The sequence below is a fragment of the Coloeus monedula genome (genome assembly GCF_965178545.1).
Source record: "Coloeus monedula genome assembly, chromosome: 1".
In the NCBI taxonomy this organism is placed as follows: Eukaryota; Metazoa; Chordata; class Aves; order Passeriformes; family Corvidae; genus Coloeus; species Coloeus monedula.
Window position 1 is genome coordinate 16,306,743 of NC_138781.1, and position 22,980 is coordinate 16,329,722.

General features: G+C 45.5%; 1 protein-coding gene across 1 annotated transcript; it reads right to left on the reverse strand.

The window, feature by feature from the left end:
• Positions 1-776: 776 nt before the first annotated feature.
• On the reverse strand, positions 777-15,999 carry LOC309580944 (mycocerosic acid synthase-like; the record flags this gene model as incomplete). Its single annotated transcript, XM_082295251.1, has 6 exons — positions 777-6,335; positions 10,766-10,947; positions 11,051-11,254; positions 13,972-14,132; positions 15,057-15,210; positions 15,939-15,999. The coding sequence occupies 6 exons, from the start codon at positions 15,997-15,999 to the stop codon at positions 777-779; spliced, it is 6,321 nt and encodes a 2,106-aa protein (XP_082151377.1).
• Positions 16,000-22,980: the final 6,981 nt, after the last annotated feature.

Here is a 22,980-nt window from a genome sequence, read left to right on the forward strand (position 1 = left end):
TAAAACCGAATACAATGCTCTGGTTTTTAATCATAATACATTTTAAAGTACACTGGAACTTCTAGAATTGGATCCCTATTGCATAAGAATCATTAAATTTTTCCATCTATGGGCTCTGCTTTCAAAAGTGTGAGGTAAGTCTCACTGGAAGAAAACATAGGCACATGTTAGGATTAGGAAAATTTAAGCTAGGGGAGTGAGGGAGGGAGAAAAACAATAAAATAAGACAAAGATACACTTTAGGTTTTGCTTTTTAAACTCTTCTACTTGTTTATTTCAGCTTTCATAAGATGGTTAATAGTGAAAAAATCCAGTTGCTTTACTGTATGCTTTGCAACTGGTACATTTTTAATAGTTTTGAAAACATAAGGAAAAAATCAAGTTTCATTTTTTGAGAAGAAACCTTGAAATTCACAACATCTAAAGGACTTTCAAAAAGATGCGGGTATTTATACACATTGGATAATCAAATTACTTGATAATTGAGTTAATATTTAAAAAAAGAAAAATACATAAAAATACAATAACTCCAAAATGATTTTATGCTTCTTTACATGTATATTCATCATGTAGAGGTACAAAGAGTAACAAGCCAAACAACTGACTGAAATTAACACAGCTAGCAGAATAATGACAGAGGAACCTGGTGTGGGTTTTCTGAGTCAATGCAGAAGAGGACATTCAGCATCACCAGAAGTCCTGCAATGACACATTCTGAGATGCTACAAAGGGTCTGAGTAATGTCAAAGGTACACAATTCCTGACCAGGAAGATTCCTATAGCCAGCTCTCGTTTTCTGCACTTTCAACCGCAGCATTCTTCTTTTCAACTGTTCCATTTGCATTGCTTGTTTCTTCCAAAATTACCACTAAACTTGACAGGGTTGTGTGAGGATCAAGCAGTTTCACAAGAGGTATGTCCACCTTTCTCTCTTGAAAGACACGGTTCTGAATTGTCATAGCTAACATAGAGTCTATGCCCAAAGATGAAAGGGGTGTATTCATGGTTAGTTCATCTGCATTCACTCCTGTGAGGTCACTCACCAGTGAGGTGATGTAGTCCTCGGATTTGAGAAAGGCAGTCTCTGGGACTTCAGTTTCCTCAGGGGTTCCAATCTTGTTCCTGAAATCTTCTGACATAAGTGATACAAAGCGACTTTTGAGTGAAATAATCCGAGTGAAAACATGATGATACAAAGCTTGAAAGTTCAATTTGACGACAGCTTGCTGCGGGTTGTTTATAAGTAAGGTCTTCCTGAGATACTCATGAATTTCATGCACTTGCAGAATGTCTATGCCCTTGGATCCCAGGATGCTCTGAATGTGGCTTTGATTGAGCAGAATGCCAAGATTCAAAGCACCCCAGTTAATGGCCTGGCCTGAAAGCCCACAGTTCCTCCGGTAGAGGCAGAAGAGATCCAGGAAAGAGTTTGCAGCTGCATAGTTTGTCTGGGTGGCATTGCCCAGAAAGGAAGTAACAGAGGAGTAGCACACAAAGTAGTCCAGCTCCTGGCCTCTGGTAGCCCAGTGAAGATTTAGGGTCCCTGCTACCTTTGGGCTCAGCACTTTGTGAAAGTCAGCCAGCCTCAGGACTTCAAGGTGGCCATCGTGCAAAGCAACAGCACTTTGGAATACACCTTTGATCGGACTCCCCACAAAGGTGTTGGCAATGGACTGGAAAGCCTTCTCAACATCACCGGTCAAAGTCACGTCACACTGCACAGACACTACTTTGCTCCCTTTGTACTGCTGCTGCAAAGCCCTCATCTCTTCTTGCTTCTCACTGCTGGGAATTCTCCTGGAGAGTACTGCAATACACCCTCCTCCATTCTCAGCTATGAATTTCACCGTTTCAAAGCCAAGTCCAGTGAGCCCCCCGACTACCACATAAACAGCGTTCTGCTTGAACAGCTGCCTCTGGGGCTCGTACAGCGGGATATCTGAAAGCACACTGATGTCCTTCTGCCTTCTCAGGACAGCAAGGGGAACAGAAGTGCAGGTAAAATAGGACATCACAGAGTTTAGCCCTTCAAAGTTCTCCGTCTGCTGAAAAACAGAACCCGAGAGATGTCTAAACTGTTTCATATCCATGGAACTGACCCAGGCATGTACAGTCTTGTGCAATTCCTTTAGAGGTGCTTTCCGGAAAAGGCTGGAAACGACAAGGACATGAAAGCTGATGTTTTCATGATCAATTTCACTGACATTCTGGATACATTCGGACTGCTGATTGCCACACACGATCACCACATCTTTAAGAAAGTACATGTGGGCCAGATCCTCCAAAGACAGTCTGTTCACTGGAGGAAGAAGAACAAGGGCATTGCACAGGTTGATATACTGGAATACGTTAGGAGCGGGCTTTGCAAGGACTGGTCTCCAACCCATTTCTTCTGCTGCTGCAGAAAGAACGTGGCACAAAACCGATGTTGGCTCTGTAGTTATAATACCCAAAGTTCTGCCATGTTTCCCCTTGGATAACCTCTGAGTGAAAATTTCCCATGCAATGATGAAGTATGACACACAAGGAACACTCTGGAGGAAGGGGAATTTCTTTGCCTTGAAACAAACGGTTGCTGGAATCGGAACTCTGGATGACGCAGCAGTGGGATAACATGAAACCACATGATCTCCCACTTTCACTTTTCTCACGTCAATGCCTGTTGCAGTGACTGTGCCACTGAAATCAAGAGCTAAAAGTCTGTGCCTGTCTCCCGCTTGTGAGTTCCAATACAGTGTATTACCAAAGTTGCAGCTAGAAACACTAATAGGAAAATAATCTTCTGAGTGGAGACAAATTTTATCCACTTGAATTTCAACACTCTCTTTGTCCAGCTGAGTAGCAGCGCCGGTGGATAATTCCCCAGACAAGTCTTTTGCTGCGTACGCATCACAAGTGTACAAAGTGAACGTTTGTGATTTCTGGAGAGATCTTACGGGTTGGATGTAATCTGCATCTACAAAAGGTGTGCGTCTGATTTCGGACACATAAATCCTTCCCTGGCTGATGCAAACTTCTGGATAGTCCCCACCTTTGTATTTGACAAGAACATCTGCTAGCACTGAGATGTCCAGGGAAGTGGAAGAGCTGAGGTCAATCAACTGAAATGTGATTTCTGGAACTTCAACAATACAAGTTCTGGTCATGCCATATAATGCAAACCCACAGTTAACGTGGTCCACATATCTCTCCGTTGTTCTGTAGGTGATCACTCTGATGGAACAGCGGGATGTCTTCTCTCTTAGTGCCACCACTACCTGGCGATAGGCTTCACAGCACTTTGCCAACTGATCTACCGCTTCCCTTGGGAAGTCTTCATTTAACTTTTGAATTCCCCACAGGAAGAGGATTTCATCATAAGCCTCAACCTCTGCTCTCATTTTATTCTGTGTCTGGCCTTCCACAAGGCATTCCCAGTCTTCATACATAACATATCTCGAAGCAGGATGCAAGTACTTTTTGAGCTTCTCAGCTATCCCAAATCTGTCTGCAAACACAATGACTCTGGGCTTAAACCCCAGATGTCCAATTGTCTGTGAAAGAGAGACTTCTTTCCACTTGTTTTCAAACAGGAATTCATTGTCTCTGGAAGACGCTTCCTTCACGAAAGTGATGGCAACACGCTTGAGCTCAGCCAAGACAGAGCCGTGTTTGTCCACAAAGCATCCACAGACCTCAAGGCAGTTTCCAGTGGACTTGCTCATTCTCATATATATCATCATTTCTTCCTCCAGTGGGCGGAGCACCACCAGGCTGCCTATCCCTGAGGGAAAGCCTGCTCTGGACTGGAATGTCCTTGAGGTCAAGACAGCGGTCATCTGCAGAAAACAGTCGAGCAGCACTGGGTGCATACAGTAGCTGTACATGTCTCTGACAGTCTCCTCATTCACCTTTATGCTGGTTATAGCTTCCTTTAGCTCCTGGCAATAATGCACATCACTGAGCTGCCTGAATATGGAGCCATACTGAAAGCCAACCTGAGACAGTGCTTCATAAACCTCCTCTCTGCTAATCACTGACCTGCATCTTCGATAGATGGCTGGGAAGGAGATGCTGCTTTCTTCCACCACAGTTTCAGGCTGCTTTGCCACTTGGCCAGCAGCATAAACCACGCTGGAGGAAGAGAGAACCTCAAAGGTTGTCATGGCTTTTTGCGGACTCAGCTTGATACTCAGCACTTGGGAACTCTGTGTGAGAACACACGGCGCAGAAAAACTGATACTCAGCTGGCAAGTGCTCAGAGGCACTTTAGGCCTTGAGTTGCTCATCACAGAGGCCAGACCAAGCTCCACATAGAAAGCACCAGGGACTAAGGCCACCCCATTGTTCTTGTGCTCATATAAGTATGGCGTTGTGTCCTGGGACACCAGGCAGCCAAACTCCACATTGTCACTGTTTATGCCATAAATCAAAGGATGACTGGCGCTGACACCTCTTTGGTTTGCTTGCTGGTGGATATCCAGACAGGCCATGAGTTTTTGGCGATCAAACTGATATCGTGGAATGGCCACCGGAACACTTTGATACCCGTTATAAAAGTGCTGCCAGTTGGGATTATACCCCAGTTCAAACAGATTTCCTACCAGAGTGAAGAGCGTCTGATATTCTACATCCGTTTGCAAAGAGGACATCACCTTTGTGCCTTTTCCTAGAGTTTCCTTTATGCTTCGCTGCAATGCTCGGTGAGGACTTATTTCCACAAACACCACGTTTTCCCTGCCTCTGGCTGCACTTTGGATGGCTTGTGTGAAAGCAACAGGCTCACGTGTATGCTGCGCCCAGAATCTGCCCTGAATAAAGTCGTTTTCAGATGCAGCCACACCAGTCAGTGTTGAAATCACTTCAATCTCCCCCTTCTGCTTTTCTAAAGGCTCTATTTTTTCTTCCAGCTCCCCAAGGATCATATCCATGCTGGGGCTGTGGTATGCAACTGGAACATTTAAAACATGAAGAAAGATGTTTCTCTGTCTGAAAGCTTCAGCTAAGTCTCTCTGGACAGCTTCCACAGTGTCTACACTCCCAGACAAGGTGCAGGAAACGGGGCTGTTGAAAGCAGCAATGCACACCTTTCCCAAATAGGGATGCAGGCGTTCAGCAATCTCTTCAACAGGGATGTTTCCAACCACCAGCATTCTGCCACTGGCAGTCTTTGCCTGCAGCCTGCTCCGGTGATGAATGACTTTGACTGCATCTGCCAGGGAAAGGTACCCAGCAATATGTGCAGCAGCAACTTCCCCCACTGAGTGGCCAACAGCAGCAATGGGCTTAATACCCCAGTGCTTCAGGAGGGAAGCTACAGCAACCTGCAGGGCAAACAGCAAGGGCTGGGAAAGCTCTGGATTCAACAAGTCCTTTGAGCTACGATTTCTCCCTGGCAGGAGGCTGATGGCAGCGTGCTGCTGAAAAAGGTCTTCTATCTCCTTACACTTGTCTCTGAACACTGGCTCTGAGCTCAGCAGTGCCTCACTGAACTCCTGCAGCGTGACACCATTGCCACAGAACACAAACACCAGCTGTGGTTCCACCTTGGACATGGCAGGTTCAGTGCTCGCCGCCAACTTGAGCTCTTGCTGCAAGTGTTGGAGGGAATTTGTGACAAACGCTTTTCGGTACCTGTAGCTGGCGTGGCTTCTTCTGCAGGCAGATGTATAGGCCAGGCTCGGGAGAGTTACAGAGCTCCTTGTGCTCAGCTGCTCAGCTGTATCCGCCATTGCCATCTGGAGGGACCTACGGGATGCTGCTGACAGCAGAACTAATTCCAGGGGCTTCTTAAAGGCAGGAAGAGCCTCTGGCTGCTTCACCTGCCTGACTACAACATGAGCATTGGTTCCTCCAAATCCAAAGCAGTTGATGCCAGCTACTCTTCCGTACTCACTGGATTCTTCCCAGGGCTCTACAGCTGTGGCCACGGCAAGGTTTAATTTCTCTGCATCGATGCTGCTCATCTCCTTCGAGTAATGCAAGGATGGAACAATCTTTCCATGATGCATCATCAGGAGCACTTTGATCAACCCGGCTGCTCCAGCAGCCGATTCCGTGTGCCCAATATTTCCTTTCACTGAACCGATTTTCAGAATGGAAACTCGGGAAGACCTGTTCTTGCTAATGACACTACCCAGGCTTTCAGCTTCAGTAGGATCTCCAGCAGCAGTTCCGGTGCCATGGGCTTCAATGTACTGCACAACTGAGGGATCAACATGACTTTCATAAATGCTGCGCAGTAACTTCTCTTGCTCTATTTGAGATGGTCTCGTGATCGGAGTCATGGACCTGCCATTCTGATTGACCGCACTGATGTTTATCACACCCCAGATTTTGCTGTAGTCTTCCTTTGCCTGTTTCATAAAAAGTTGAATTATCTTTAATAATACTAGTAGTCCACCGTGAAAGATGTCACCATGAACCTTCCAAGCCTGGTACGGCCCACAGACTACTACCCATTACTGATCCTCCATGTAGGGGGTGAGGTCATGGCAACACGTAGTCTGAAAGCAATCAAGAAAGATTTCATGGCTTTGGGACATTTGCTAAGGAAATCTGAGGCACAGGTTATTTTCTCCTCCATACTTCCAGTTCAAAGCAGCAATATTGAACAAAAAATACTGAAAACAGCAGTAGTTTAAAGCATTAACACAGAAAGAAGGAGACAGGCTGAGTCTACTAAGACATGGCTCCACAGCTGACGTCACCACCAAGATTTTGGGGGTTTTGACAATGGAATGGCCTATGCAGAGCCAGGCATGCTGGCATCAGATGGGACTCACCTCTCTGAGTGAGAAAGAAGAGTCTTTGCGCAGGAACTAGCAAGACTCCTTGGAGATCTTTAAACTAGTTATGATGGGGGAGGGCAGTAATATCAGGCTAGTCCCTAGCAACCTGGGGGATACTATGAAAAAGTGAGGGATAGGGTACTTCTGAGGCCCCTCTGCAGGTGACTCTGATATGTACCAGCCACACTGGAGCACACCAGCAATCTTACAGAGACAAGCCAGGGGCTCCTGAGATAATAGAAGCCAACATGGAAATATCAGAGAAACACCTCAGTACCAAAAGAAGGCTTATGAGGGAGTATCTTGATCAAGCACCAGCAGTCAAAGATGCAACCACTAGACAGGGCTATGGGACATCCCTTCACGCCTCCACTGGGATATTGTCACCATCAAATACTTCTATTAAGTGCTGTACACCAATGCACACAGTAGGGAGAACAAACAGGAGGAACTAGAGATCTGTGTGCAGTCACTGGGCTTCAATCTCATTGCAATTACAGACATGGTGGGATAGCTCCCGTGCCTGGAATGTTGTCAGGAAGGGCCACGCTGTCCTGGAGTGATATTATAAGGGTACTTTTTTATTCCTTAACCATCTGCTTAATGCCCAAGGACACTGTATCTTTAAGATGGACCTGGGGGCAGGGCCTGAGTCACAGGACCTGGGTGCGGGTCGGGTCAGTTGAACGGCTCAACCCAACAGCTCGGGGCTCCAGCAGTCTCGGCGGTGTTCAGGAGGGAGTGTGCCAGGAGCGCTGTGTTGCTCTTTGGGGTTTTTTTTGTTCCGTCTAGCTGGGAAAAGGTTGTGTTGGGTTTTTTTCTCTTCCCTCCCCCTTGCCTCACTGCCTCCCTTCCCTTCTCTCTGGTCCAGGGAGCCCATGGCCCCTGCTGGTCCGAGCCGTCTGTTCCCTCTCCAGGAATTTGTTGTATTTTGAGTTTTGTTTTTTCCTGTTCTACCCTGTTTTGTTTTGTGTTAATAAACAGTTTGGGGTTTTTCTCCCACTTTCACTTGCTGTTACCAATTTGTCTCATTGGTGGAGGAAAAGGGGAGGCCCTTTTCCCTTTGGAGGAAGAACTCATTCCAGAGTGCTTCCCCCTAAAATTTTATCTCCAAAAAGTGAGACACACACACTGTTTAGGAGAGACAGACCAGGAAGGTGCAGTGGTGGAGCTGCCCTCGATGTGAGGCAACACTTGGAGTGTACCAAGCTCTGCCTTGGTGAGGATAAAAGGGCAGACTAGTAAGGGTGACACCATTGTGGGTGCTTGCTACAGGCCACCTGATCAGAAGGAGGAAGTGGATGAGGCCTTCTACAGGCAGCTGGAAGCAGCCCCACAGTCACAGGCCCTGGTTCTTGGGGGGCTTTAACTACCCTGACATCTGGAGAAGCAAAACAGTGAAGCACCAACAGGAGGTTCCTGATGACAGCTTCCTGTCACAGGTAGTGGAGGATCCCACAAGGAATGCTGTGCTCCCCGACCTTATACTAACAAACAGGGAAGGCCTTGTTGGACATGTGAAGGTTGGGGCAGCCTTGGCTGCAGAGACCATGAGATTGTAGAGTTTAGTATTGAAGGGAGAGGAAGCAAGACAGAGAGCAAGATTTCAACCAGGGACTCCAGGAGAACTAACTTTAGCATCTTTAGGGATCTTCTTGGAAGAATCCCATGGGAGAAGGCCCTGAAGGGGAGTCCAAGAGAGTTGGTTGACATTCAAGGCTCATTTCCTACAGGCTCAAGGACAGTGCATCCCAGTAAGAGAGAAAGCAAGTAAAGAGGGCAACAAACCTCTGTGGATGAATAAAGAACTCCTGTTATTACTCAAATATAAGCCAGAAATATATGGGAGATGGAAGCAGGGTCAGGCCACTTGGAGTGAATGTAGAGAGGTTGTCAGAGTAAGCAGAAATTAGACTAGAAAGGCCAAGGGCCATCTGAAATTAAATCTGGCCAAGGATGTTTAAAGGATAACAAAAAGGGCTTTTTCATATACATCACAACAAAAGGAAAATTAAGGATAATATGGATTAATTAGTAAATGGAAGGGCGACCCTGATGACAAAGGATGCAGAGAAGGCAGAGTTACTGAATGCCTTCTTTGCATCTGTCTTCACTGACAAGACCAGCCCTCAGGGATCGCTGACCCAGGAGACTAAGGTAAAGGAATGTTGAAAGGAAGACCTTCCCTTGCTCAAGTAGAATTGGGTCAGAGAAAACCTAAACAAACTTGACATCCACAAGTCCAGGGGCCCTGACAGGATGTATCCATGAGGTCTGAGAGAGCAGAGGGACAACATAGCAAGGCTGCTCACAATCATCTTTCAAAGGTCGTGGCGATCACGAGACATGCCTGAGGACTGGAAAAAAGCAAATGTCACCCCAGTCTTCAAAAAGGGCAAGAAGGAGGACCAAGGAACTACCAATCAGTCAGCCTCAGCTCAATCCCCGGAAAGGTGATGGAGCATCTCATTCTGGAGGCCATCTCTATCCACAAGGAAGATAAGGTGATCAGGAGTGGTCAACATGGATTCATTAAAGGTAAATCATGTTTGACCAACCTGATTGACTTCTATGATGAAACAACTGCCTGGATGAATGAGAGGAGAGCAGTGGATATTGTCATCTCAACTTTAGCAAGGCTTTTGTCACTGTCTCTCACAGCATCCTCATAGAAAAACTCAGAAAGTGTGGACTGGATGAGTGAACAGAGAGGTGGATTGAGAATGGGCTGAATGGCAGGTCTCAGAGGGTCATAATCAGTGGCACAGGGTCTAGTTGGAGGCCTGTCCCTAGTGGGGTCCCCCGAGCCCAGTATTATTTAGTTTATTCATCGAGGCTTGGATGAAGGGGCAGAGGCCTCCTCAGCAAGTTCACTGTCAACACAAAGCTGGGAGGAGTGGCTGATACCCCAGAGAGCTGTGCAGCCCTTCAGAGAGACCTTGACAGGCTGGAGAGATGGACAGAGAGGAACTGTCTGAAATTCAACAAGGGTAAGTGCAGGGTCCTGCACCTGGGGAGGAATAACCCTCTGCACCAGGACAGGTTGGGGGTCAACCTGCTGGAAAGCAGCTCTGCGGAGAAGGACCTGGAGGGATCCTGGAGAACATCAAACTGTTCATGAGCCCAGAAGCATGCCCTGGGGTCCAAGAAGGCCAATGGTACCCTGAGATGCATTAGGAAGAGCACTGGCAAGACTGCTGAGGTGATCCTGCCCCTCTACTCAGCCCTGGTGAGGCACATTTGGAGTGCCGTGTCCAGTTCTGGGCTCCTCAGTACAAGAGACACATGGAGCTAATGGAGTGGGTCCAGAGGAGAGCTACGAAGATGATTAAGGGACTGGAGCATCTCTCTTATGAGGAAAGGCTGAGGGAGCTGGGCCTGTTCAGCCTTGAGAAGAGATGAGTGAGAAGGGGCCTCATCAATGTCTGTCAGTATCTGAAGGGAGGGTGTCAGAGGATGGATCCAGGCCATTCTTGGTGATGCCAAGACACAGGAGAAGAGGCAACAGGCAGAAACTGATGCACAGGAAGTTCCACCTGAATTGGAGGAAGAAATTCTTCACTGTGCAGATGACCAAGCACTGGAACAGGTTACTCAGAAAGGGATTGGATTCTCCCTGGAGATATTCAGGAATCATCTGGACACAATCCTGTACAAATTGATCTAAGATAACGTGGCTTGAGCACAGAGTTTGGACCAGAAAACCCACTGTGGCCGTTTCCAACCTGATTGATTCTGTGGTAATCTCATGCTTTCTCTGTAGAGAAGACAACAATACCATGACAAAGCCAAGAGCACACAGAATACGATGCTAACTTTTAAATGTGGGATCCTTTTCCTATGCTAGAGGAAGTGCATGAATGCTTAAGAAACGCTTCATTAATCTTAAGCTTGAATTGGAAAAACTTCTCTGGAAAAGAAGTTATTAGCGCTGAAGACACAAAATCCAGGCAAGCAACCAGTCTTATTTCAGGCTGCTTCACAAGCAGCCTTACCTTTTTCAGTGGTTTGAGGAAAACAACACCACAGCCTTCTCCCCTTCCGTAGCCATCTGCCTTCTTGGAGAAGGGTTTGCTTATGCCCTCCGGAGAGATCATTTTTGCTTTACTGAGAGATACAAAGGTGCGGGGATCGATGATGCAGTTCACCCCACCACAGATTGCTGCCTCACAGTCTCCTGGAGTCAAACAGAAACATACTCATGTTGAGAAGGCCCAGGTGATAGATAGGAACAGTAGAAATCCTGATTCCATTGTCCAGCATCTCTTCAGTCCCATTACCTGATTTAATGGCTCGCAAGGCGTAGTGCAGAGCAAAAAGAAAAGATGAACACGCAGTGTCAACAGTCAGGGACGGTCCAGTCAGATTAAATGTGAAAGAGACCCTGTTGGCAGCAATGCTCATTGCTGTTCCAGTACCATCATAATGATTTATTTCACTCACTGCTCTGCTGGTTATGATTTCATAGTCTCGATTCATGAGACCTGGAAAACATCAGATTTGTGTCAAGTTAACCCAAGCCAACAACAGGCACGTACAGCTCGAAACCTGACGGCGTGTTTCGGTTTTCAGCGTTAAGACAAAACCACGTGGCATCCGTGCTCCTATGGTGAAGCTTTGCTCCAACACAAGTCAAAGGCAAAACTCACAGCAATTTCCCCTGGACTCAACTTACACAAACAGACCTAACACTTGAAATTCCTACCCGCCCTGGAAACAACAGGCCTTTCCTGATGGCTTAGCTCACTGTGTGATGCAGCTAAGGTCTCTGTAGCCTGCCGAGACCCCTGTATCTCAGTTTGCGACGGCGTGGTTTAGTTCAGCTATGAGAATATTTATCAACAAGTTACACATAGCATAGCTTGGATATAAATGTACAAGACATTAGCTTCAATTCCTCAGATGTACCAAGTTAAAGGTCACAGCACAAACTACATCCAATACTTTGTATTTATCATCAATTTTCACACTGTGAGCCAGTAAGAAATAGAAAAGAAGAAGGGGGCCTCTGAGAGCAGTTGTGTCCTTTTTCTGGGAACACTATGCTTGGAATACCATGGATCCCCAAGTCCACATGTGGAAAATGCAGCACCTGCATTCAGAGAGCAAGGAATAGTGCCCTCAGTGGAAGAAGAGCACCTCTCAGACTAAAAGGTAATCGAAAGCATTTCCCCTATAGGCACATCAGCCAAACTACCCCAGAAAACTCCTCCTTAAAGAGACACAGATTACACCAGCAATAATGTGCTGTTCCTCTAGTATTGTCTTTTAAATGTCTTCCAACAGCCCTCGGTATCATCTCCTCAGTAACTTTTCTGGTACTGACAAAAGCAGTTGGACAAGTGCACCCCTGTACCATTCTAATGTCCACAGGAGGATTCCTGCTGCTTTGAAAGGATATTAACCCCTACAACACCTTAACCAACATTATACTGGAAAACAGTATGCTGGGCAAAAAGGGTAGGCCTGTGTAGAAGCCCAGAAGATAAGGGGCTAATGTGTAGATGTCAAACACTGGCTGCCAGATACCCAGGGAGCCAACCAAGGATTGTCAGTAATAACCAAGAATTGTTGAAAGAACAAGAGGAGAAGGGCACCATGGGGAAGTAGGGCAACACTTTTCTGGGATAAACATTCCTTGTTCTGCTCCAGAGACACAACCACAGAATCAAATGGGTTGGAAAAGACCACTAAGGTCATTGAGTCCACCATATGGTCAAACCCCACCCTGTCAACTGGACCATGGCACTAAATGCCACATCCAGTCTTTCCTCTAACACCTCCAGGGACGCTGACTCCACCACCTCCCTGGGCAGCCGATTCCCATGTCCAGTCACCCTTTCTGTGAAGAATTTCTCCCTAATGTCCAACCTGAACCAATCTGGCACAGCCTGAGGCCATGTCCTCTCATCCTGTTGCTAGTTGCCTGGGAGGAGAGGTTGATCCCCACATCACTACACCCTCCTTTCAGGCAGTTGTAGAGAGAGATAAAATCACCCCTGACACTCCTCTTCTCAGGCTAATCACCCCCAGCTCCCTCAGCAGCTCCTCATTGGACTTATGCTCCAGGCCCTTCCCAGCTCTGCTGTACTTCTCTGGACTTACTCCAGCACCTCAATGTCCTTCCTGAATTGAGGGGCCCAAAGGGGACACAGGACTTGAGTTGTGGCCTCACCAGTGCCACATACAGGGGAAGAATCACTGCCCTGCTCCTGTGGTCACACTATTGCTGATATAGGCCAGGATGCCACTGGCCTTCTTGGCCACCTGGGATCACACTGGCTCATGTTCAGCTGCTGTCCACCAGCACCCCCAGGCCCTTTTCTGCTGGGCCACTTTCAGACCACTCTGTCCCCATCAAGAAACGAAAGAGAGCATCATCACAGAAGTGAGAATGAAGCGTTGACCCAAGGTCAGTCTGGGCAGGGGAAGGGTCAAGACCTTTAAAGCCTCTGATGCATTTCCAGAAAAGACTGAAAGAAGGGACTGGACATGACAACTAATTTGCATAGAAAGAGAGAAACATGTCTTCAGGGCAGGGAAACCTATCTATAAAAAGGTATCCCCATCTAGGCCAGGGGGTGCCCCCAGGACACTGGACATGTCATTGGCCAGACTGATGCTGGAATCAGGAGTGGTTATCTCTTTTTCACTCCTTTTCTCTCTCCCTTTCTTTATCTCTTCCTTTCCCCCTTTTCTACCACCCTACCTCTTTATCCACAACCCGCTGCTGTGTGCTGATATAGCAGGTCAGTGACCAACATTCCAATTTCCATGCCAAGTGTGTAATTTATTAATAAAACTTTTCTTGCAGACCTCATCATTTACGAATCCTGGGTGTTCCCTTCCCCTTAAGGGTGAAACGTCACAGCCTGGCTTGGGAGTATCTTTCCCAAGAAGGGCTGGGTTGGGGAGGCAGTTTTAACTCTTTCCTGCTTCACTTCAGTGTCTGAACACAGGAAGAAGAGCACCAAAAAGAGACACAGGAATTCTACCATGAACTCCCAGAGTCTCCTGGTAATTCTTACCAAAAGTAACCAGTAGTGCCATAGCACAGTAGCCTTAGATCTCCAGGCTAGAGCCAGCCTAGATCCAGGCTAGATCCAGGCTAGATCCAGCCTAGATAACATGGAAAGGTTATGAAGGAGTGCTCCAATCTTTGTGAGGTTTTCTTTTCTTTGCTGTGAAAGTTTCATCTTACCAATAAAAACACCTGTTCTGGTGCCACTGACAGATTCTACAGGAACTCCTGCATCCTCCAGGGCTTTGTATGTGCACTCTATCAGTAACTTCTGCTGTGGGTCCATGCGTTCAGCTTCCATATTATTAATCCCAAAGAGGTGGTTGTCAAATGAATTAAATCTGAAATGCACAGACCAGAATATGATATGACATACGTATAGAAGATGCTTTTACTTCTAGACTTTTTGCAAGGAAAAGCATTTTTTGCAAGGAAAAGCAGAGCAGTAACTGGTGTTTAGGCCACAGGTCCCATTTCCGAAATTCAGAAGAAAATGTTTATAAACCAAAGATGTTTCATGTCCCACCACAAAATATGTCATTTTATCAATGATTCTGCATTTCAGAGGTAAGAGCCCACTCCTACCCATTTTTATTCTTATAGTTATTGCACTAGTACCAACTGGATTCCTCAGATCATGACATGTGCAGAATGAGACTCCCTCTGCTGTAATGTGGTCATGGCCAACGAGTTATAAACAAATATTGTTTTCTACATCATTTTAAGCCAATACGGACCAATGCTTCACAATTTAAAACCAAAAGGTAGAGGATCAGCTCAGGTGTTTTCAAGGGATACCCATGCTTCTCCAACAATATATTCAAAATACTTTCAGTGGGTGTATGTGTGTGTTTGTCTTTAAAAGCACCTTCAGAATTGGCCCATGCTTACAAAAGACCAAGTCCAAGTTCAATCTTGTGTCCCAAGATCAGGTTTGTATGGCCTTCTATCATCTCTTGATTTCAGAGCAGGATTCAATAGCTAACATGGGACTAAGCACTAAATTAATTCTGGGTCCTATGATTCAACCTGGCCAAGTATCAATCTCAGGAGACAATAATGTTTCTTCTGTGCATGTCAACCTCTCCTTTGAATGAAGCTCTACAGCCTGAGGATTTAAGGTGAATGTGGAATTCAAATAACAGACACTTATGCTGACCTTAATCTGTAATCTGCTATTCTTCACACTGGTCACAGCCCCTGAACAACTGTACCCATATCTAAGTACCACACAAACCAGAGGTGCAGCAGGGTAACACACTCACTCATCGAGAAGAGCAGCTCGTGTTGTACATATTTTTCCTGGCTTGTTATCATCTGGATCATACCATTCCTTGGCATTAAATCTCTCGGGGGGGATTTCTACCGTGCAGTTTTTGCCTTCCTCCAGGACTTTCCAGAAATTGTCAATTCCATCTCCTGTTGTGCAGAGTTTTTAAAACAGATTAAATTGTGCACTCCCCCTCCCCGTGCAGGCTCAGAAATGCACAATCAGCTACAAGGACCTCCCATGTGTCAATCTAGGCTGCTCAAGAAGACTTGCCACCGAAAGAAGTGATCAGTCTTTGGTGAGAGGAAAATGAAAAAGCATGACTGATCTCCTCACTGCTTGTCTAAAAGCAAAGGAGCCCCACAAAATCCTTAACCACCTTCTCTCCCCATTTCCCTACCATCTCACTGCATCTATTCTACATACTGTAATAAAGCAAGAAGCTTTCTTGGAGGAAAACCCAACCAGTTTATGGGACAGGCAAGCTGATGGTAATGTCCAGCCCCTGGTCTGTCCTGTCCCTAGGCATGCAGAGTCCTGTAACAATGCACAATCACCCAGCCAGTGAACACGCAGAAAGTTCAAATCACCCCAGACCCATCGAGCTCCTTTGTATGAGTTTCGTGTGCAGCTCAATGCCCTGCCCACAGCCAGCACTGCAGCTTCTTCTGTCTGTCTGTCTGTCTGTCTGTCAGCAGACAGATTCAAACCAATTCGTTTCCACCACAGCGCCACCTTTCAAAAAGATCCCACAAGCAGCAAAGCAACAGATTCTGCTAGGGGAAAAACATGGTGTTTTCCTCCATTTCAACATTAATAAAAGACTCTGCTTTTCAATGTCCACTCAGAGCCTGCTTTGCCTTTACCCCCGACTCACCTCCGGGAAAGTTGCATCCTATTCCAACAATAGCAACTTCCTCTGCAGTCTCAATCTCCATCTCCTGGGCTGCACAAGACAGGAGTAGTGTCAGTCCAGTCAAACAATTATGCATTTACCTTTACATAAATACTCGGTTAAAAGGTGAACTTCCCACAAACACACAAACTTGTTCAAAACTTGATTAATCTTGAATCACCTACTGTTGGTTCTGACAACAAACGACACTTCCCACAAGTAACCTGAGCTGGACTATATTTTTCCTCGTCTCTACTTTTAGAGGAAAATCCCCATTTAGTTCCCCAAACTCTCTCACGCACAGACACTTCCTTTTTACTGTTTAACCTCTGCTAACAAAAGGTGAATCTTTTCAACAAATTAGATGGCAAAGACAAGAATTCCCTTTGGGATCAAATTAAATACCCCAGTATAGAAGTGAGAGATGATTTCTTTTTCCTTGATTCTGGGAAAGGAACTTGTCAGATGAGAATCAGTTCAATTGAGCTAATTAGAACTCACTAGGATGCCCACCTCTAAGCCCTGCAGTCCTCCTGGACTTCCTTCAACCCACAAAGAGGAGAAGATTCCTCTAGAAAGGTTTTGTGGAGGATTCTTGGCAGTGAGGACAGATTCTCATCTGTGCCAGCTGTAGACAAATTTGGAGGAAAATATCTTCTGATAGAAGTCCACTTACAACCACCCCTGCCCCACCAGGTTCAGGAAAAAAAAAAAATTTCCTCGGAGGAAAGTGAAAGGAAAAAACTATTTATTTAACAGACACAGTGCACAATGGGAAAAGAATAATGCTAAATAATAAAACCTCTCGCTGTGGAGAGAAACCTGGAAAAATTTTAGAGTCCTTTCTGTGGGTATGGTCTCTCTTTCTCCCTGGAGCTGGAGTTTGGCATGGGAGGCCCCCGCTCTGGGCAGATGTAAAGTCTCCAGGTGAGGTTCTGATGTTCTGGTGTTCTAAACAGTTCCAGAAGAGAAGAAGAAGAAGCCAAAGTCCCAGGGAAGCAAAGGAGTTTAACTCTCCGTCTCTCTCCGGAGAAACAGCCAAAAAACTCGGAAGAAAAAAAAGGGTGCTTCCTCTGCTCTTGCCACCGTAGAAGCACACAGAGGAATAGCCTCTGTGTCCTTGAACACAAACTGCTTTTAAAAGTTCACTCAGTTTTTTTCTCTCCCCCCTCTCGATCTCAGTTTAAAGGCACAGGATTAATTTCTGGCACAGGGAAGACAACAGGGAATACAGTATCATACAGTCACCGGGACATCATCTCAGGGATACCACAGCAAGGCCCAAAGAGCCTTTCTCAATCACTGACTGACAGTAGTGAAGCAGAGATGAGGCTCTTTTGCAGCCCCACACATCATTCAGAGTTATCATTTCTTGGAGGTTTGCTTGAAAACTGTGGTATATGCATTCTCCACAGAGTTGGTCTGCCTGCCTGTTGAGGTTCTGTTCCACACCAATTAACAGTCTTCCCTGTTCAGGTAAAATGAGTTTGTTTGTTTGTTGCTCTTCAGTGTATTGGGTTTGTTTTAAACTCAGACCATTCACAATAATGCATGAGACAACAAAGGGATTTGGAATACTTCCTGGCAATCTGCCTCTCCCTAAAATCTTGCTTCTATAATCCTGTAACCTTAGAACGACCCAGAAGAATCTGGACAGACGCATTTTTGCTTTACTGGAAGAACAGTCCTTTAGAAGACATTACTCTTCTAAAGAGACTTTATGGAAGTGGCAGAAAGGCACATGAACTGTGAGGGGGGAGTCTGCTGCAGATCCAAATAAATCTGCACACATAAATTGAAGCCTCTTTACCTTGAACTGCTCACCCACTCTAGACGGTGACTGCGTAAGGATCTCCTTAAATGGGAGATGAGTGTCTAAGTCCCTGTAACAGTTACTGGAGGTCTGGTCAATAAAGGCAATGAGCACTGTGGTGGTGCATCCCCCTCCCTTCTTCAGGCCACGCTACATTTGTGTTTTACAGTTAGTAATGCTAACTGGAGTGATTTCCCTGGACCATATTCCAGGTAAGCAGCAAGGATAAAGAAAAGGGTGAACAAAGATGATGGTACCAGGGGAAGACCAAGGTGGGATCAGGATGCATTCTGGTTCATTTATGAGAAGTAATACTGAATGTGGCTATCAAAACTCGGGGATCAGAATGATCCTTTTGTAAGGACATGAAAACTCCATCTGACAGGTCAGCATTCTATGAAAAGCAGAAAATTCCCTAAAGGGTTCTGCTATATTGTATGTAAAGCAAGTTACCCAGGTAGTGGCATCTCTGCAAACATTCTGGCTCACAAAATGAAGTTTAAACCACACATTGATAAAAATATACAGGCACAGATAGAGGCAGACAAGCAGACTTCCATGTTTGCACCAGCAACAGAAGAAGGTATTACCCTGACATGCACACCCATAATAAATCGACATATGCCAGGAGAGACTGGATTGATCTGACATGGAGATAACTTCTTTAACATCCTGTTGGCACAGACACACTGTGGAGCAGAAGGGCAATATTTACATTAGTTGTGTGTTTGGCATAAAATTTCCCTTACATGGAAGTATAACATTTCCTTCCAGTAAATAAAATAGGGAGGGATTTGAAAGGTCATCCCCTCCATGCATAACAGAATAAATGCTCACATTAGCCCATGCAATATCTTTATTGTGTCTGTCAGGGACCAAAAGATATCTTTATTGTGTGGCAATATTTATTTATTGTGTGGCAATATCTTTATTGTGTGTCAGGGACAAAGGTGAGTCTAAGGCCTGCCACATTTGGTCCACTGTTGTGCATGTCGACAAGGTAACGTAGAAAAAGACCTTATTATTAGTTGGTAGGACTCTAACTTTCAGAAATTAAACTATGTATCATTCACCTGGTGGGATTCATCCTGTGAAAGGGGAATAATACACAGTAAAGCCATTGTTGGCATGGAAGTTTTATCATGGGCCATTATGACCTTATCTCACATGCTGGCCCCATGTGAGATGATGTCAAAACTGGCCACTCCTGAGGGGGAGATATGAGGTGTGGTCCTGGGGTGGAGGGGAGAGGAAGACGTGAGGCACACTGTTTTCATCCAGGGGATGCCCTGAAGGTGCCTCCCCCCTCCCTCTCAGAAGCCATGCTCCATCTCCTTCTGCTCGGCAGCTTCTCCAGAATCCATAGGTCAGTATGTATTAATTGGTAACGTGACTAATAAAATTAATTTCCTTTGTAATTCTGAGTGCATCTTGACTTTTTTGTGCATGGGCATCCTCCCGAACCTGTGTCAGTGTCTCTGAGCTCTAATAAATCAGAGTTCAGTTGGTGTTCAGATCAGTATTCTCTGATATATAAATATTCAATATAATAAGGTAGTGTTTAAAATACAAGCTAACAAAAAATTTCAAGCAGACATTGGCTGACCAAAGCACGAGTAAAAGAGAGGCACTTTAGTTTTACTCTGTGGTTCTCTCCATAAATAATGTGCTTACAGTTCCTGAAGATCTCCGAGACCTAGGTGACCATTTTATGAGGAAACTTATAAACATGTATGCAATAAAAAAAGAGTCTACAAAGATAACATACTCCCTAGTAACAACAACTGATCAAAGAGGCAAACCTTTTGCAGTTCTCGTGGAAGTAAGTTGGGAAATCATTCACGTACCTTAAGGAAAGTGAAATGTTACGGACCCTTTATAAGGATGTACAAGCACAAAAGTTGATTAGGTTCTTCGGTAGTGCCATGTTACATCATATCATCGCCTTCCAGGGTTTTATGCAGTCTTAATGGAAAACCTCATGATTATGAAATCACTGTGGAGACAGGAAGTTTTCTTTAAGTCAGCTTGGAAAGAAATATTCCCAGAGTTAAGGTTATAAAATCTGGCAGCTCACCTTGCCTCTCTGGTATCCTACACTGATAAGCTGAAATTCTGTTCATCATGATAATGTTCAATTGAAACAGACAGTTTCTAACCACAGTATCACCCAGAGAGTTAAAACACTTAGGCACCTTCATTCTTCCCAAGAACAAAAATGAAAAATCAAATGAGCACAGACATGTCTCATCATGCAGCAGAGGAGCCACTCATCCTGCCAGCACCCAGCACATGGCAATTTCACAGCGTCACTGGGCGCTCCCAAAGCAAAGGAAAAGCAGCTTCTCAACACAAATAAACGTCTGGGTCCTGGTGCCAGGGTAACTTCTGGGTTCTCTTTGGAATCTTATATTCTAGACAGACTCTCCTCCACTCTAGAGGAAACCAGGAATTCACCTCCCATCCTACTGCCCCCATCACCTGGCCACCCCCATCATTCCTTTGTGGGCATTTTCCTGAAGGCCAAGGGAAATGTGATCCTCTCTTGCACACTGGCTGGTGAAGGCACAGAGGGCACACATCTCCCACTGGCAGCCCCTGGCTTGACAATTAAACTGCTCCCTTTGGACACAGGGCTTTGAGGTGCTGCATTTCTCATGTCATCTGTGGTCAGGCAACCTCAGGGCCACAGGCTGTCACTGCCTAGCACAGGTAACAAAGTCCTATTGTTTCAGCCAGGTATGCAAACACAGGCAGTAGCTAAGCAGCCCACAGAGTACTCCTGCCTCATCAAAATGCCTGGAAAGAATAGGATAGGATAGGATAGGATAGGATAGGATAGGATAGGATAGGATAGGATTAATACAGGATAGGAGATGGGATAGGCGACAACTTCTCTGTCAGATGCTATGGTGGGCACTGTAAAGATCAGGTTAGTGAAAATTTCTTCATAAACGGCATAGGCATGCCTGATGCTGCATTATGATGGAAGAAATGGGATAAAAGTCTTCCTGATGACAGCAATTTTTTTTTATTCCAGTGTCCAGTGTATCTCACACAATTGGTGAAGCACTTTCCAGTGGCAGCCTGGGTGCATTATGAAATGTCCCTCTGTTCTGGCATTTCAAAAGAGAGGCATAAAGCAGCCACGTGAGAATTTGATAATGCAAGTGTCCTTGTCCTGGGAAAAGACAAGGACCAACTGTGACAAATTGTATGAAGAAAAATTGCAGTAAGATACTGTCATGGGCAAAAACTACTCCTTCAGGGAATTTCCATAAATGTAATTTATTTGCCAATTTACAATCTATTAAATACAAATTCCGGTATCAAGAGAGACTGAAAAAAACCAACCAACCCTGAGGGAAAAACCCTGCTTCCCTTTAGACACCTCTTCCTCCCACTACCCTTTTTGATTCTCACCCCAGGCCGTGCTCAGCCCCTTTGCTGAGGCAGTGGGCAGCACAGGAGACGGGGGCCAGTGCACACCAGGACACAAGTCCTCAGGGCTGCATGTCTCAGCTCCTGCTCCCTTGGCTCCAGCCCCTGCCCAGGTATCCTCTTCTCTCTTCCCTCCTTCTGCTCCAGTGAGGACCTCTCCCCTTCTTCTCCTCCTGCCCTGGCCTTGTTTCTCCTTTTGCTTCATGTTTACCACCCTCACTGGTTTATGTCATCTTGAAGTGGACAGTGTACCTGTGCTAGGTACATTCTGACACCAGCTAGAGATGAGGCCACTGGGGATATTAGAAATGAATTGATTGTATTGCTGAGTCCCCACAAACCTTGCAAAGATGCAAGTACAATCTGCTTAAATGTGAGGCACCAGTTATCCCTCTCACCTGTCTTCTAGGCATGTCCGATACATACATCAGCTTTCCTTTACACCATTTCTTTAGCACTGGGAAACACAAAGAAATGTTGCTCTGTGAGTATTTACCTATGGGGCAATATGTCTAAACAGCTATTCACTGGGATTTCACTTCGAAACTTCCAGCAAATGCAACACAACAATCAGGAGAGCTTGTGCCTTCATCCAAAAAATACCAGAAAGCTGGCTGGCCGCAAGTCCTGTAGACCAACTCCTGGCTCTACCCCAAGAAGCATTTCAGATTTTATCCTATTAGAAATTAATATCAAGAGCATGAATAGGCCAGGGAACAAGGACAAGAATCCAGGTTCTAGCAGAAGACTGGCATATATTTCTTTCTTCAAGTCCATTCTGAATTGAGAGTTGGTGGAGCCATCTTCCAATGCCATAGGTGAGATTCCTAAGTCTCAGAGTTAACCTAAGGGCAGAGTTAATCTGTGCCCAGTGTACTGAGTACCCTGACTGGATAGGTCCTGCCATTAGGCCATTCCTGCCTCTTAACCATTACCAGAATTTGTCTCAAGCTCCTGAGGAGCCAGAAAGAAACTGGCTAGGACAAGTGGTTACATTTTATTTTCTGCCTTGCTGAGCTTAAAAAAGTCAGTAACACTTCACGGCTGTTTTTTACAGTAAATGCATTTAGCTGGACACCATCTCTTCATGTCTATTGCAATGTCAGTGAATCCTCCACAACAGGATTAAGTGCCAGGTTTTCTTAGAAAACTTCTTGGTGTCTGGCTATGGATAGGTGTGTCTCTGTAATTTATTCCAGCCACACATACATTCTTCTCCCTAGTTATCTCTATGTAAGAAAAGCTATCTTTTCCAGGTGGGTAACTCTTTGACACGAAGACCTAAGTATCTACATGACATCAAGTAGCTTACCCCTTTTTCTGTTGTCAGATTCCTCCTACGTAAACAGCTCTTACTCTAACATAATGTCAATCCATTCAAGGAAATCGAGACCTGAACATGGGACAAGCTATCACTGGAGTCATGCTAATTAGAACTTAGATTACGACAAGTTAGGGGCTACAAGAAATAGCTTCTAAGTGCCTGTTTCCCAGTGAGAAATTCAGAGCTGAAATACCTGTCTCAGAACACCTGTGCATGGAAAAGGGAATCACCAGGATCCAACCTGCCCTAGGTGCTGAGCACAGCAGGAGATATATAATGTTGCTCAGAGCCTGGCTGGCTATTTTACACTCACAGGTGCCAAGTCTGTCTTCCCTAGATGAGAGAGAAGAAATACCTACAACTTCTCTTTGCAAGTATTGGCAGGAGAGAAGAGAGTTGCTTCTTTCAAAGGCAAGGAGAAGTGTGTGCCTGTTAGGTGTTAGCTA